Here is a 16,349-nt window from a genome sequence, read left to right on the forward strand (position 1 = left end):
GTAATTTATAAATTTATACTTTTATAATTTTTATATTATATATTATATTATATAATTACATATAATTATATATTATATACATTTATAAACATATTTAAATGTTTATAAATTATATATGTTTATAAATGTTTATAAATTAAATAAATGTTTATATTTAATATAAATAATGTTTATATAATATATAAATAAATATAAATATATATTATTTAATAATAAATAAACATTTAAAATTATAATAATAATAAAACAGAATAGGAATCCTAGCAGCAGACATTTTGTTTAAAATCCCTGAGCCTCATCGCAAAGTTGAGTACCTTCTGGAGAATTTGTCCCTGCCTCTTAAGGTAATTTTTTTCTGGCTCAGTATTGCAGTTTGGAATCAGAATTAGAATATCAGCCATGATCTAGCCCCTTGTCTTTCACTTATTAAAAACAAGACCAGAAGCAGAAATTTTAGGCTTCAGACTGTTAGTTCTAAAAGTTAGTTGATTACAGTGCTGAGTTAGGAAGTTAGAAACAACTTGAAGTAGTTTGAGATTTCTGAACTGTAATGTGATCATAATTAGATGATGGAGAAATAATACCCATGCTTGAAATGATCTGGGCTTGCTGTCAGGAGTTCTGGGGGTGGAGGCGGCTGAGGGTCTTGGCCTTGCTGTTCCAGGGGTGTGGCGATTGTGGCAGGAGCAGGGCTTCTCAGGGATTTGGGGTCCACTCTCCCCTCCCACTACCGATCAAACTCTTACTTGAATTATTTGGAATTTATTTAGACTTGTCTTATGGTTGGTGGAGACTATGGTCTGTCTGGCAAATGTTCCCTGTGCATATGAGAAGAATGTATTCTGCTGTGTTGGGTGGAGTGTCCTCTAATGTAATTTAGCTCCATGTAGTTGATAGTGTTTGCCGATCTTCCCTACCCTGACTGATTTCCATCTAGTTCAGTCAGTTATGAGAGAATGTTGAAATCTTCTATTGCAGATTGTCTATTTCACCTTTCCCCTCTGTTTGTCTTTGTATATTTTGAAGCTCTGTATGGAGAAGCTGTGACTCTAATGATACATAACCATTATGGATTGTTATGTCTTCCTGTTGAATTGGTCGCTTTATCATTATGAGACGACCATCTTTCCTTAGAAAAATTCTTTGCTTTGAAAGCAACAGTATTGGTCCTGGCTTGTGCTATCGCACCCTGCTCACTATCGTGCTGCATGCCCTTTTCCACCTGGGCTTCCCTGCAGGCCAGGTGCTCTCAACCAGGTATTGCTCAGGCAGCCCCCCCCCCCCTTCACCAAGGAGAATGCCAAGAACTTCGAGACTCTGAGGTCTCACTAATACACCCAGCAGTGGGTTAGAGCCCACTTTGGTGCTCCTGGAGAAGTGGGGGATGAGTGGCTAAGTAGGAGACTCCAGGCTTGTCACCTCATCCCTGTGTGCCTGAGAGCCATCCTGCCCTGCCATGTGCCTGTGCACTCCTCCCAACCCTGCTGCTCAGCCTCATCCAGGGCGTGTTTCCTCTAAACCTGCTTGAAGAAATGCCTGATGGGTGCCCATCCAATCCATCCCAGCTCCCTTCTGGCAGACCAAGGCCAGCCTGTATCGCTAATAAGCCAGTGTCATCAGAAAATAAAGTGAAATGAAAACTTCACTGTTCATGCAGCCATTCTAGCTTGCCTGTGGTTTAGCCTTAGCCTGGTATATTGTTTTCCATCCTTTACTCTCTGACCTATCTCTGGGCTTCTCATACTTAGCTTATAGTTAGGTCTTATTTTTTTCTCTCACAATATGCCTGTTAATTAGGTATTTTCATTTAATTTGCAACGATGTTTAATGTGATGATTAGTATGGTTGGGTTTTAATCTGCCAGGTTATTGTTTGTTTTCTGTTTATCTCCTGTTTGTTCCCCCTTCCCTCTTTTTTCCTACCTCTTTGGATTTTTATAATTCCATTTTATCTTTTTTTTTTTATTAGCTTTGTGGCTATACCACTTCATTTTATCTTTTTGTGGTTGCTTTGGGAATTATAGAGCACATTTCCAGTCTATTTCAGTCTGCTTTCAAGTGATACTATACCATGTCCCAGCAGTATACTTCCATTTGTGCCACTGTTGGTTTTATCTTATTTTATGTTTTTAAGTTTATTTATTTATTTTGAGAGAGAGAGAGAGCACGAGAGTACATGGGAGGGGAATAGAGAGAGGGAAAGAGAATCATAAGCAGGCCCCACACTGTGAACGCAGAGCCCGATGTGGGGCTTGAACTCAAACTGTGAGATCATAACCTGAGCCAAAACTAAGAGTTGGACACTCAACCGAATGAGCCACCCAGGTGCCCTGGTGGTATTTTAATTTTATGTGAGCTATGAGCCCCATAATAAATCATTGTTTTTGCTTTAACATTCAATTGTATATATTTTTTATTTTCATTTAAAAATTTTGTTTGTTTTTGAGAGAGTGCATGTGCATGCACTCAAGCTGGGGAGGGTCAGGGAGAAAGGTGGACAGAGGGTCCAAAGTGTGCTATGTACTGACAGCAGAGAGCCTGATGTGGGGCTCAAACTCACAAACTGAGATCATGACCTGAGCCGAAATCAGATGCTTGACTGACTGAGCCACCAGGTGCCCCTAACATTCAATTATATTTTTAAAATATAATAAAAAGTCTTCTATGTTTGCCCACATATTCAGCAGTTTTGGTGTTCTTCATTCCTTTGTGTAGTTCCAATGTTCCATCTAGTGTTTTCCTTCTGTCTGGTGTAATTCCCTTAATATTTCTTGTAGTAGTGATCTGCTGATTATTAATTCCCTCAGTTTTTGATGTGTGAAAAAGTCTTTACTTTGCCTCTTTAAAAAAGTTTTTTTTTTTAACGTTTTACTTATTTTTGAGAGACAGAGAGTGACAGAGCAGGGGGGGATGCAGAGACAGGGACACAACAGAATCTGAGGCAGGCTCCAGGCTCTGAGCTGTCAGCACAGAGCCCTACACGGGGCTTGAACTCACGAACTGTGAGATCATGTCCAGAGCCGAAATCGGATGCTCAACCAACTGAGCTACCCAGATGCCCCTATTCCGGTACTTTTCTGTCATCCTCCAATCTCTTCCAGCTGTTAATTCCATCCAGTGTATTTTTCACTTCAGGCATTCTTTTTTTTTTTTTATCATTAACAGTTCAATTTAGGTGATTTTTATATCATTCCTCATTTTTTCTTCTACCTTCCTAAGCATCTGGATACATAATAGCTATTTTAAATGTCCTTGTCTACTAGTTCTGTCATCTGTCATTTATGGGTCTGTGGGTCTGTTTGTATCGATTATTTTTTCTTTTCATATGGTCACATACTGTGTGTACGTGCATGCACATGTGCGCGCACATGCATGTATGTTTATACCTGTAAATTTAGATTGATATTGTGAATTTTAAATTGTTGGGCACTAGGGTTTTTCTGTTTTTGTTTGTTCTTTTTGGTATTCCCTTAAATATTTTTAGGCTTTTTCTCTGGGGTGCTATTAAATATATAGAAACAATTTGCTCCTTTTGAGGCTTGTTTTTAAGCTTTAGGTGAGTTCCAAACAGCCTTTAGTATAGGCCTCTTTTAATGTTTATTTTTGAGAGAGAGAGTGCATGCAAGAGCAGGGGAGGGTCAGAGAGAGGGAAACAGAGGATCTGAAGCAGGCTCTGCACTGACAGCACAGAGCCCAACATGAGGATCGAACTCATGAACCATGAGCTCATGACCTGAACCAAAGTTGGACCCTTAACCACCTGAGCCACCCAGGCACCCCAACGTAGGCCTCTTTGGACCCCATCACTGAGGACTCCCTTCAGGGCTATGTGAGTTAGGAGACCTTACCATCATGACAAATGTGAGCTGAGGAGTCCCTCACACTTGAGTAGTGAGTGGTGCCCCACTGTAGACTCAAGTGGGACTCTCTGTTGGCATCCACAGAGCTCTTTCTGTGCAGCTCTCTCCCGTCCATTGTCAGCACCATGGTTTCTAGCTGCCTTGGCCTCACTGAACACTGAATTCTTTCTCCACTCAGGGAGGTCCCTGGCTGGGCTTTGGGTTTCCTCCCTGCCATCCCAGTGCAGCCTAGAAGCACCCCAGGAGTCTTCTGGGGAAATGCTAAGGCTGCTTACATTGTAAGGACTACACAGGAAGCTGCTGGTTTTGTCAGGCTTTACTCCTTGACTTTCTGCAGCTATGGCAGCTTTCGTTGGGCCCTGAGGACAACCAGGTACATGTGACCCCAACTCCAAGAAACACACCTCAGAGCCACGTTCTCTCACCCTGGCTCTTCTGAACCTGCCTCCCCATGGGCGTTGCTCTGGGGACTGAGAAGCAGCAGAGACCCTGAGGCTTTGCTGGGGCTCCAGGTGCCTCCCAGATGCTAGTTCAGCCTGAGCGCCAGCCCTGGTCTTCCCCAGCTGGCCTTTGTTGCTCCACCGCCAAACTGCCAGCACACCCCTGGTCACCAGGGACCCATGAGAAAGAAGCCCCTTGCCTCCCTGGGGTGGGTACTCCCAAATCCTTGCCTCTGCCCTGGGAGCAGGAAGGAGTTTGGCTCCTACAGCCCTTGTTCCTCCCCTACTGATATGGGGCTGTGGGGGGTGGGGGATTTCTCCAGCAGGCAGGACTCAGACCCTGAAAGATACCAGGCCAGCCCGCTGGGGGTCTTTGTGTCCTTTGGGACGTGCAGATGCCCTGACAGGTTCTTAGATATAACCTTGGGTAGCAGATGGACAGCTTCCCTAACCCCATGGCTCCAGTGAGCAGGTTCCAGGGCTGGGGGGTTAATGAGGAGGCATATAGAAGATCCCAAAGGATCCAGTGACCACTAGCTCAACCTCTTCACCTTCTCCTCCCCATCCCAACCCTCCACACCCCAAGGGCTACTACCAAGAAGGAGCTGATGCTCATAAGCTGGGCAGGTGTGAGACCAAAGGGTGCCTGTGCCCTTGCCTGGGGTGCCAGGGGGTTGGATTATCTTCCTACACACCCCTCATTCCATGGATGAGGCCCAGAGTTGGGTAAGAACCCACCTCAGGCGACCCAACATGGGAGCAGCTGACCCCTCTTGTCAGGCTTCTTTCTACCTTGCTTTAGACTCCAGTTGCACATTTGGGGCGCCTGGGTGGCGCAGTCGGTTAAGCGTCCGACTTCAGCCAGGTCACGATCTCGCGGTCCGTGAGTTCGAGCCCCGCGTCAGGCTCTGGGCTGATGGCTCGGAGCCTGGAGCCTGTTTCCAATTCTGTGTCTCCCTCTCTCTCTGCCCCTCCCCCGTTCATGCTCTGTCTCTCTCTGTCCCAAAAATAAATAAAAAACGTTGAAAAAAAAAAATTTAAAAAAAAAAAAAAAAAAAAATAAAATCCAATAGCAGTGGGCTGTTAGTAGTTGAGGTTTGGGGGGGGCGGTCAAAGTTATATGCAGATTTTTGACTGCACAGGGGTTGGCACCCCTAACCCCTGTGCTATTCAAGGGTCAACTGCTTCTCCCCCATTAAATGTGAATTCTTTTAGGACAGAGCAGGCCCATATAGGGTTCAACTTGGTGACTGTTGTGCCAAGCGGAGACCCTGGCACACAGCGGTCATCAGTATTATTTTTTGAGGGAAAGAACAGAGTGAATAAGGCCTGTCTTGGTGTTTCCGAAGGGGAGATGCTTGGACCAGCCCTGGCAGAAAATACTGGACTCACCGAGCTTAATATAAACTGGAATCACCTTCGAGGACCAGGAGCTGTAGCCTTTGCCAGGGCACTGGAGGTATGAACACCTCTGTCACCCATCTGCCCTCTGGCCTGGCCTGTGGGGACAGTCTCCCAGGTGCCAGCTTCCTATCTTTGCAGCTCTTCAGAAATGACCCTTGGATCCTTCAAGCAGAGCTTAAAGAATATTTTGTTTGGTGATTTTAATTGTCCCAGCCCCATTTTGTGACTCCAAAATACCGTGCTCACTCTCATGTCACTTACTCAAGGGTCTGCAGTTCAATGTTGCACACCTTCTCCATTTATTACAGACATATGGCTGGTGGGGGACATCGTGCAGTCTGGTGACACATGCCTGCTATGGGCACATGCAGATGCTTCCCTGAGATGACAGCCCTGCACCCTGCGTCCCAGCACATACTCTTAAACATCCCACCTGCTTCCTTCGATGTTGTGGTTCATAAGCCTCGGGAATGCATGGCTCCTAGCCCCTGCCAGGATGCCCCTGGTGCTGGCTAGCTTTGTGGGGCCCTCCTCAGGGAACAGCAGCAGCTGCCTTGCCCCCCTCCTCAGGGGCTGACCGGGGATCCTGCCCCACAGGGTGGTGGGTCAGGCTCTGTCCTCCCAGTGCACCTACAAGCTCCTGCCCTTCTCCCCATCACAGCCCCCCAAAAGCCCTTCACCAGAGTCCCTCTGTCATTCTGCTCTGTGCCTCAGAGGACCTACCCTTGAGCCTCCCCCCCCCCCGCCCCCAGCAGTCATGGAACCAGACCACTGTGTCCCTGGGGTCTGCTGCTGAGCGGTGGGCCTCTCAGTCTCTGAGGATCATCCACACCCACAACCACCCTTGGTGCTGTGCTTCCAGTCATTTGGTTCTCCCGGTCACCGTCATCCAAGCCACAAGACTCTTACCAGGAACCTCTGACCTTCTGCTCTCAGCCCGTGCTTTTTTGCACCCTGGGCCTCCCGGGCTCTGAGGCTGTGACCCCTGGCTTTCCCCACTTCACAGGTGGTCTCCTGGCTTCACTCTTTTGCATTCTAGGCAAACATCTTCCTGAGAGTCCTGGACATCTCATACAATGGCTTTGGAGATCCTGGAGCATCTGCAGTGGGCGAGGCACTTAAGACCAACAATGTGTTAGAAGAGCTCAACATGAGGTGAGGCACACAGGGTGGCCCTGTGTCACAGTCTCCAGATCCATAGCCACCCGAGGGACCAGGGACTCCATGATCCTGTTGCTGTTTACCACCTTAGCAACTCCCAAGCCTACCACAGTTTACCCACGATGGGGCTTGAGACACAATCCAAGAGCACCCAGCTCCCTCCTTCTCACTCAAGTTTAGCACTGGGGTTTTTTTTTTTTAATTTGAAAAAAAATTATTTACGTAATCTCTACACCCTACAAGAGTTCAAACTCATGACCTCAAGATCAAGAGTCACGGGCTCTATCGACTGAGCCAGTCGGGTGCCCCTCAAGTTCAGCACTTGTACCTTGGAGCTCATAATTCCTGACGGATAGGTGGGGGCTGCTAGTGAAAACATATATGTAAAACATCTTCACTTAAAAAGGGGAGGAGGGGTGCCTGGGTGGCTCAGTTGTTTGAGTGTCCAACTCAACTTTGGCTCAGGTCATGATCCCAGGGTCGTGGGGGGGGGGGGCGGTAAAGGAGGGGAAAGTAGGGGAGGGATGCTCCAGGTGTGCTTGCTGAGTGATCTCCCTCAACACTGGGAACCAGGGTTGTTATCCAGCTTTTACATACTGACCTTCCCAGGGTCCCTGGGGCATCAGTGGAGGCTGGAACATGAAGCCCAAGCAGGTGGATGCACCAGCAACACCAGCTTGGACCCTGGGACCATCTGGCTCTACACAGCTGCTCGGAAGGTAGCAAAATGCATATGTCTTTCTGTTGCAGCAACAACCGCATCTCTGCAGTGGGAGCCCTGAGCCTGGGCCTGGGCCTCCGGGTCAACCAGACACTGAGGATTCTTGTTGTGAGTGCTAGCCTGATGGGGCAGGCCCCAGCATAGACCTGCCTGTATGTGTCCACACAGATCCATCCCTCCCCTGCCTCATCTCCCCACTCCAGTGGCAGCAGGGTACGAAATTTCTAGAGCCCAGGTGAGGGAGGGGACCTCCTGGCTTCCTCCTATGACCACTTCTTTCCCTTGCCATTCCCTCACCCATCTCTGACCTGACCCCAGCACTTCTTCCAACTCCTCCCTCGTCCATCCTTCTCCCCCCAACCCCCAGCAGTGTCACCTCCACCTCCCGACTGTCCTTGCTCCTTCTCAGCTCACTGGGTCAGCCCAGGTGTACCGTTGGCTATGCTCAGACCTACTTGAGGCCTTGTGTGACAGATGGGGTTTCCCTTTCTTCAGCATTGCCAGTTGGGTAGGAAAAGGGAGGGTGCAATGGAACGTGAAGCCCAAGAGGGCCACTGTGCTCAGAGGACAGGTCCTGGGGGGCATCCAGCCCTGCCTGGCTCTCAGCTCCATCAACTGGCAGAAGAGCCCCCTGTGGGCATCTGGGTGGCTCAGTCGGTTAAGCATCAGACTTTGGCTCAGGTCATGATCTCATGGTTCATGAGTTCAAGGCCCGCATCAGTCTCTACTGTCAGTGCAGAGCCCACTTTAGATCTTCTGTCTCCTCTCTCTGTGCCTCCCCTGCCCATGCGTGCGCTCTCTCTCTCTCTCTCTCTCTCTCATAAACATTAAAAAAGAAGAAGAAGAAGAAGAGCCCCCTGAAGCACTCCCATCCACGCTCCCCCGCTGCAGCCCAGACCTCTCTTAAGCTCTGGATCCCCATTTACAGCCACCTGCTGGACCATCCCCTGGATGTCCCATGGGCATAAAGCACAACCCGAAGGCATCCTCTCTCTCTAAGGGCTGCCTCTTGGTGGTGGGGGAGGGGGGCTCCTCACTGAGTCAGAAGTAGGCGCCCAGTGCTCACTCCTCCCTCTCTTTTCCTTGCCTTCCAACCTTCATCTTACTTCCTGCAGGGTGCTGGGGCTGCCTGCTCTTCCTTCTCACTTCCCCTCAAGTTCCGTTGACCTGTGAATTTCCCATCTCTGGTCCTTCCTTCTCACCTGCCAGTTGATCTTTCTAAAGCAGAAACATGCTCCCGTCCCCTCCTTGCTTTAAACCTGTCAATGGCTCCCCTCTGGATAAATCCAAGGTTAGTAGTATGTCATTCACCGCACATTGGGCTCTGGGCTCTGGGCTCTGCCACAGCCCCTCTGCCTTCCACCGCTGAAGTGCATTCGCTCACCCCAAGCTGCTCTGAATTTTCTGCACATGATGCAATTTCTCCCCTTTGTTTTGCTCCTCCTGCTCTTGCTGAAATACCCAGCTCTGCCCGCCTCACCCGTAAAGCTCAGTGCGGGTGCGTAAACTTCACCTCCCCAGAAGAGTTGATGTACACTCTCATTGCACTTATCACACTGCATTTTCATGATGTTTCCTTTTCCTCTCCTCCCCGTGATGGGTGAATTCCTTAAAGGCAGAGCTGTGCCTTGTGTGTCCGTATCTTTGGCACCTGGCACAGATTTGGGCACATGGTGGGCGCTCAGCCAGTGCGTACTCCCTTCCCCTCTTCCCCAGCCTCACCGCCTCACCCAGGGTGTTTTGTCAGTGGAGACAAATTCTGAGCTGAGACAGTGGGGCTGTCCTGAGGCACTTGTCATCAGAGATGAAGAATCCTTCCCTCCCTTTGGACTTGCTCCACCTCCAGCTTCCCTGGGCTCAGTTTTTCTCAATTGTGTGTGTGTTTCTCAGATGTCCAGGAATCCCATGCGAGGTGAAGGCTGCTTTGGAGTTCTAAAGTCTGTCCGGGATAATCCAGGGTCCGCCCTGGAACTGCTGGATTTCTCTGTAAGAGCTTTTCATAAATCTCATCTGTGATCCTTCCAACAGCCCCACGAGTTCTCATTTAGAGGAAGAAAGTAGGGATTAGAGAAACAGCATGTCCTGCTCAGATACTTAGTGTGGCTAAGTCTGAGTTCCACCCCAGGCCTGAATGGAGGGTCACAATGCCACTGTGGCTTTATTTCCACTCCTGACTGGGGGATGCCGTTGCGGTCTCATCTCTGGCTCATGCCTGGGTTCTTCATTGGCTGAGAGAGAATTGCCTCAGAGGACACTTAGCTCGCTGTTCACTGATGTTTGGATTTGAAGGTTCAGTACTTACCCACCTCACCCCCTGGCCTGTTCTGCCTGCAGGTGGATATTGGTGCTGGAAGATTCACTCATGTGGCTTTGAAGGAGATTAAGACTCCTTTTCATTCAGTCGTGGGTTTTGTTTTTTGTTTTTTATTTTTAGGGGAGAGGGGCAAAGGGAGAGAGAGAGAATGAGAGAGAGAGAGAGAGAGAGAGAGAGAGAGAGAGAGAGAGAGAGAGAGAGAGAGAGATCTTAGGCAGGCTCCATGCTAAGCATGGAGCCTGATGCAGGGCTCAATCCCACGACCCTGAGATCCTGACCTGAGCTGAAATCAAGAGTCAAATGCTCAACCATCTGAGCCACCGAGGTATCTCAATTGTGCCTTTTTAATATAGAAAATTCAAGGCACCTGGACGGCTCAGTTGGTTAAGTGTCTGACTCTTGCTTTTGGCTCAGGTCATGATCTCATGGTTCATGAGATCAAGCCCCATGTTGGTCTCTGCACTAAAAGGAGGGAGCCTGCTTGGGATTCTCTCTCTCTCCCTCTGTGTTTCCCTCCCCTGTTCGCTCGCACTCTCTCTCTCTCAAAATAAACTTAAAAATATATAGAGAAAATTATATAAGCAGTTAGACATTAAGGAGAGAATCCCCAAACACCAGTTATTAAACTGAAGTCTAGTCACAAATCACTGCTTATTCTAACCCTCATTTATTTAAAACCAGATTTGTGTCAAAGTCTTTCCAGAAACGTTTTTACAGTTCCAATCCTTCAGGCTTGGGACAACTGATGCTTCCTTCTTCTTATGGCTTATTGATTCCTTCTGCCTGCCGAGTTTCTACAGCTCCAAAGCCAGAGAGTAGCATGCCTTGACCATGTTCCTCTTGCTCTGCGAGAATTCCTGTCAGCACTGGATTCCATCATTAAAAAAAAAAAAAAAAAAAAAAAAAAAAAGGAATTATATATGAAACTGTTCTGCAAAAATACATGCTTATTCAATATAATGTATGGTTATTAACAGAAGCTTTTAGCATAACAGAAACAGCACAGACTTTGGAATCAGGCCTGGGACCAAATCCTGAGTCCATCAACATGGGATCTTCTGAATTGGAGAGCAACACCTGTCTAGAAGCAATGTTCCATTTTCCTATTCCTTAACTGTTATTAGTCTAATCTCCCTAGCCTAGATCTTCTCAGTTTTAAGGGAAATACTTTGGGGCACCCGAAATGCTCAGCTGGTTGAGCGTCCAACTTCGGCTCAGGTCATGATCTCACAGTTTGTGAGTTCGAGCCCCGCGTCGGGCTCTGGGCTGACAGCTCAGAGCCTGGAGCCTGCTTCGGATTCCATGTCTCCTTCTCTCTCTGCCCATCCACTGCTTGTGCTCTGTCTCTCTGTCTCTCAAAAATAAATAACTGTAAGGGAAATACTTCTAAATCCTTACAGTTCATGTAAAACCATTCCCAGGGCTCAGCCTGGTCTTTCTGTGAAATGGGGCTAAAATCTCCCACCCAGAGTCATTGTGAAGATGGGATGAGATAGCAGACCCCACAGAAAAGGCCTATGTAGAGAAAGACACTATTGGTGCTAGTATCCTTCCCCTCACTCCCCGTGCCTTTACATTTGTTATTGAGGAATAACGTTTATGCTGAAAAGTGCACATGGATTGGGGTGTGAATTTCCACAAACAGCACAGACCTATGCAACCAACCCGCAGGTCAAGAAATCACAGACTCCAAGGAGCCCCCCGGAGCCCCTTCCCTTCCCTATTTTAATAGTTTGGGGACTAATGACATTGTCATCCATAGGAGAGAAGCTGCCCTAAGGATTTTCTCCAAAACCTTGTGTGTACCAGCAAAAACCAGCAAAGTTCTCAGAAGGTGGTAATGTACTGCCTTGTAATGGGTTTCTCCTCAGGATATCCAAGTGGACAGAGAGTTTGATGATCTCGCTATCTCAGTGAAGGTAATTCTTCCAGCACTCCATATAAAGACTGCTGCCCACAGAGTGGAGTACAAAAGACTTGCCTCCAGTCTACACCCCGTCCCTACTGGCGTCTGTCCCTAAGTGACTGCGGTATGTGGCTTCCTCTCACATTGGCCACTTCAACTTCAATATGGAGAGTTCTTGGCCTCATGATGCTTTATTACCACTTGAGTCTGCAGTGAGTCCCATGTCAGCTGGGTGGTAAGTCCTGTGGAGCCTGTCTTCATGATGACTCAGACAATCGTACCCTCCTCTCCATCCCATGGCCTCTGTTAATGCAGAGTGTGGGCCTTCCTTTGCTCACACTAATTTCCGTAACATGAACTTGTGCTGTGTGCTACATGTTGAGCTGGGTATGGGGTCAAAGATCTCCAAAGTTCCTGCCTTGCTGACTTCAAGAGACCATGAAAATATAAGGTGGTGTGTGACTGGCATTCCCAAACTCAACTTGCCAGAGCGCAAACTGACACAACGTTTTTGGAAGGTTTTATGTACCAAGAGCCTTAAAACTGCCTATGTCCTTTGATTCAATGGTCTGACTAATCTGCTCTTCAGAAATAACCAGAGATGCATAAAAATATTGATGCCCGGGGTGCCTGAGTGGCTCAGTAGGTTCATGCGTTTGAGCCCCGCATCGGGCTCTGTGCTAAAAGCTCAGAGCCTGGAGCCTGCTTCAGATTGTGTCCCCCTCCCTCTCTGCTCCTCCCTCACTCGTGCTCTCCCTCTCTCTCTCTCTCTCTCTCTCACACACACACACAAAAGTAAATAAATATTTTTAAATGTTTCACAAAAAAATATTGATGCCCAAAAATGCTCACTGAAAGGCTGTTTATAATATGAAAATTGGAAATAATCTAGATGCCCAATAACAGGGGACTGATTAACTAAGAATTGGAACTCTGCAATCATTAAAAGCCAAGCGTTCAAAAAACATTGAACACGTTAACAGTTTATGAAAAAGCACATGGTTAATGTTAAGTGAGAAAATCAGGATTGAAAAAAAATCACATGGTTTGTCTGGCAGTTCCTTAAAAAGTTGAACCTGTAGTTTATCACAGACCCAGCAATTCGTGTCATAGAGAAATGAAAACATGTGTTCACAGCAGCTTTGTTCATAATATCCACAAAGTACAAATGTCCACCAACTGATGAATGGGTAAATAAAATATGGTATAGGGGCACCTGGGTGGCTCAGTCAGGTGAGCAACTGGCTTTTGATTTCGGCTTAGGTCATGAGCTCACGAACCTTGGGATGGAGCCCTGCATCAGGCTCTGTGCTGTGCGTTGGTGGAGCAGAGCCTGCCTCGGAGTCTCTCTCTCCCTCTCTCCCTTGCTCTTTCTTTCTCTCAAAATGAATAAAATAAACATTAAAAAATAAAATAAAAATGGTATGCCCATACAATGGAATATTATTTGGCTGTAAAAAGAAATGAAATTTGAGGTGATGATAGCATTCTAAACTTGCTTGTGGTAATGGCTGCACAACTCTGTGAATATACCAAAAGTAATTGGACATTTTAAACAGGTGAATTGTAGAGTATGTGAACTGTATCTCAATAAAGCTGTTTACAAGAAACAGGAGTGAAGGATCATGCTACCACAGGAATGTATCATGTAACAGGAGGAATGTGTCATGCTACAACATGAATGAACCTTGAAAACATGATGCTGTGAAAGAAGCCATTCACAAAAGACCACATATTGTATGATTCCGTTTATAGGAAATGTCCAGAATAGGTAAATCTACCAAGACAGAAAGTAGATTAGAAGTTGCCTAGGGCTGGGGCGCCTGTGTGGCTCAGTGGGTCGAACATGTAACTCTTGATTTCAGCTGATTGTGATCCCAGGGGATTGAGTCCTGTGTCCTGTGTCTCCATGCTGAGCATGGAGGCTTCTTGGGATTCTCTCACTCACTTGCTCTGCTCCTGCTCTCTCTCTCTCTCACTCTCTCTCTCTTGCTCTAAAATAAAATTTAAAAGAAGTTGCCTAGGGCTAGGGAGATGGGAGGGACTGGAGGTTGGTAGCGAAAGAGCGTGGGTTTTTTTGGAGATGATAAAAATGTTCTAAAATGGATTGTGATGGGGCGCCTGGGTGGCTCAGTCGGTTATGCGTCCAACTCTTGATTTTGGCTCAGGTCCTGATCTCACGGTTTGTGGGTTTGAGCCCTGCTTCAGGCTCCCCGCTTACAGTGTGAAGCCTGCTTGTGATTCTCTCTCTCTCTCTCTCTCTCTCTCTCTCCACCCCTCCACCACTCACGCTCTAAATAAATAAATAAATAAATAAATAAATAAATAAATAAACTTAAACAAATAAGTCACCTTCTCTAACTTTTCAAATGGATTGTGGTGATGGTTGCACAACTCTGTGAATATACTGCAAACCACTGGATTGTACACCACTTTAAGTGGGTGAGTTGTGGGGCACCTGGCTGGCTCAGTTGGTAGAGCATGTGATTTGATTTCAGGGTTGTGGGTTTGAGCCCCACATTGGGTGTAGAGATTACTTACAAACAAAAAACATATTTTTAAAAAAATGAGTGAATTGTATGGTATGTGGATTATATCTCAAGAAAGTTGTTACTAAAACAAAAAATCATATTGTTGGATCCAATTTTGTAAAACCCATGTATAAGTATATACACAGGGGAAAAAGAAACTAAGAACACCTTGACATATTAATAGTGTTTAGCTATAAGTTGTGGGTTTGGAGATGATTTTTATTTTCCTTATGTTATTCTTCATTTCCTACACTTTCTACTCTGAATATGTGTCACTTTTAAAACCAGAAAAAATAAATAGTACTTTAAAATGTGACACAGGCTACAATTCAGTTACGTATGTGGAATGATTGGAGCTGTGAGGGTGGAGGAGGGTGCTATAGACTGAATTGGGTCCCCCTGCCAAATTCCTACGTTGAAGCCCTAACCCCCAATGCGACTATATTTGGAAATAGGAGGCAATTAAGGTTAAATGAGGTCATAAAGGTGGGACCCTGATCTGATAGGATTAGTGTCCTTATAAGAAGAGACACCGAGAGCTTGCTCTCTCCTCCCACCCCTATAGGCAGACACAGCAAGAAGGGAGCCTTCTGCAATCAGGAAGAGAGCCCTCGCTAGAAACCAACCCTTCCAGAACTTGACCTTGCATTACTCTTCTAGCCTTTAGAACGGCCAGAAAATAAACTTCTGTTACTTATGCTACCCGGTCCATGGTGTTCTGTTATGGCAGGTGACCTAAGATAGAAGGATTCACTCTCTTGGAGGGAAGAAGCAGGGAGGGTTTCTCCTGGTTTCCCTGGCTCTCCGTTGACCTCCTCCATCTCCCTCCTCCCTGCTGCCAAAGCTATCTTTCTAAGGGCCGACCGAACCATACTATCCAAATGTTCCCAAGGCCTACAGAAAACTTCCAGCTCCTCTCCCTGTTGTGTTCCACTGCAGGGGCAGAGTTCCCCGCTCATCTGTAATAAGTTAAGGGTCTGCTCCAACATGATCTAGGGAATCACCAGAAAGGATGTTGCATTCTGGTGATAACTTTGGGGTTATGCCAGAATTCCTTTTACCCTGCTTTTCTCAGAAATAAATACACAGTGGATCCCAAAGAAAGTTAAGTCAGTCTTTACAGAATGGAAGAATCAGGTGATTGTACCAAAGTTCCCCAAAATGGACACTGCACTCCAACCCAGCCTTGGCGGGGGGAGCCTGGGGTATACCCTCCAACTCCCTTGTCCCCAGAAACTCAGAAATCCCCAGATTAAAGAAGTAATCAAATCCTGCCTGGTTCCCGGGCGCTGGATGGCAAAGGCCTTTCTGCACCGGAAAAAGGGTGGACAAGAAAGCTGGGTGCAGATTTTGGGTATGAAGCTGGCATCCATCTTGTTAGTTGTTAGTCTATCTCAAGTCTCTTGAGATAGAACACACCTCCGCGGACCAGATGAAGCCACTTGAAGTAACAAAGTAACATCTGTGAACATGACTTCATAAGCCTCCAATCAACAGCGTCCACCTTCTCAGGAGACCCCCCCCCCCCGCCCCCGCCCTGCCCCCAAATTTCCCCGTAAAACCCCTCGTTTATAAGCCATCAGGGAGTTCGGGACGTTGAACACCGGTTTTACGTTCTCCTGGGTGGTGCCACACCAACCAATAGCCTATCTTCAAGGCAAAAACTTGGTGCAAGTCTTTTATTGGCTTGCGAAGCACGGGAGAGCAGCTCTCCTTTGCGTTAGTTACAGGTAGATGGTGGGCAGGCCTTGAGAGGGTGTCTCGTTTGCAAAGACCGGAATCACGAGCAGACAGGTGAGTGGGCCTGGGCCTCCAAGCAAGAAGGCGGCACAAGCTTGACGTGAAGCCACGCGCACATTGAGGGCTTACGTGCACGAAAATGTGCTATGTCCCACGCAGAGAAAACCGTGACCACTCCCACCTAACCTCCGAGGATGCAACCGAATGCTCTGCTTTGGCTAGGCCACAGCCTTCCCGCCAAAGCCATATCCAATCAGAAAGCACCATACTCCG

General features: G+C 47.1%; 1 protein-coding gene across 5 annotated transcripts; it reads left to right on the forward strand.

The window, feature by feature from the left end:
* The first annotated feature begins 5,382 nt into the window (after positions 1-5,382).
* LOC131490514 (leucine-rich repeat-containing protein 74B-like) lies at positions 5,383-14,652 on the forward strand. Of its 5 annotated transcripts, XR_009251114.1 has the most exons (6): positions 5,383-5,758; positions 6,743-6,858; positions 7,615-7,693; positions 8,701-8,876; positions 9,476-9,571; positions 10,691-11,762. XR_009251114.1 is itself a non-coding variant. In XM_058692947.1 (5 exons), exons 1-5 carry the CDS (start codon positions 5,420-5,422, stop codon positions 11,918-11,920), a joined length of 780 nt encoding a protein of 259 aa, XP_058548930.1. In that variant the 5' UTR covers positions 5,383-5,419; the 3' UTR covers positions 11,921-14,652. The 5 variants fall into 5 exon arrangements, 3 of the variants coding, with proteins under 3 accessions (XP_058548930.1, XP_058548929.1, XP_058548931.1); XR_009251113.1 differs by lacking the exon at positions 10,691-11,762 and having other exon boundaries at positions 9,476-10,072; XM_058692947.1 differs by lacking the exons at positions 8,701-8,876; positions 10,691-11,762 and adding an exon at positions 11,771-14,652.
* The last annotated feature ends 1,697 nt before the right edge of the window (positions 14,653-16,349 follow it).

Source organism: Neofelis nebulosa, chromosome 11 (genome assembly GCF_028018385.1).
Source record: "Neofelis nebulosa isolate mNeoNeb1 chromosome 11, mNeoNeb1.pri, whole genome shotgun sequence".
NCBI classification, from domain to species: domain Eukaryota; kingdom Metazoa; phylum Chordata; class Mammalia; order Carnivora; family Felidae; genus Neofelis; species Neofelis nebulosa.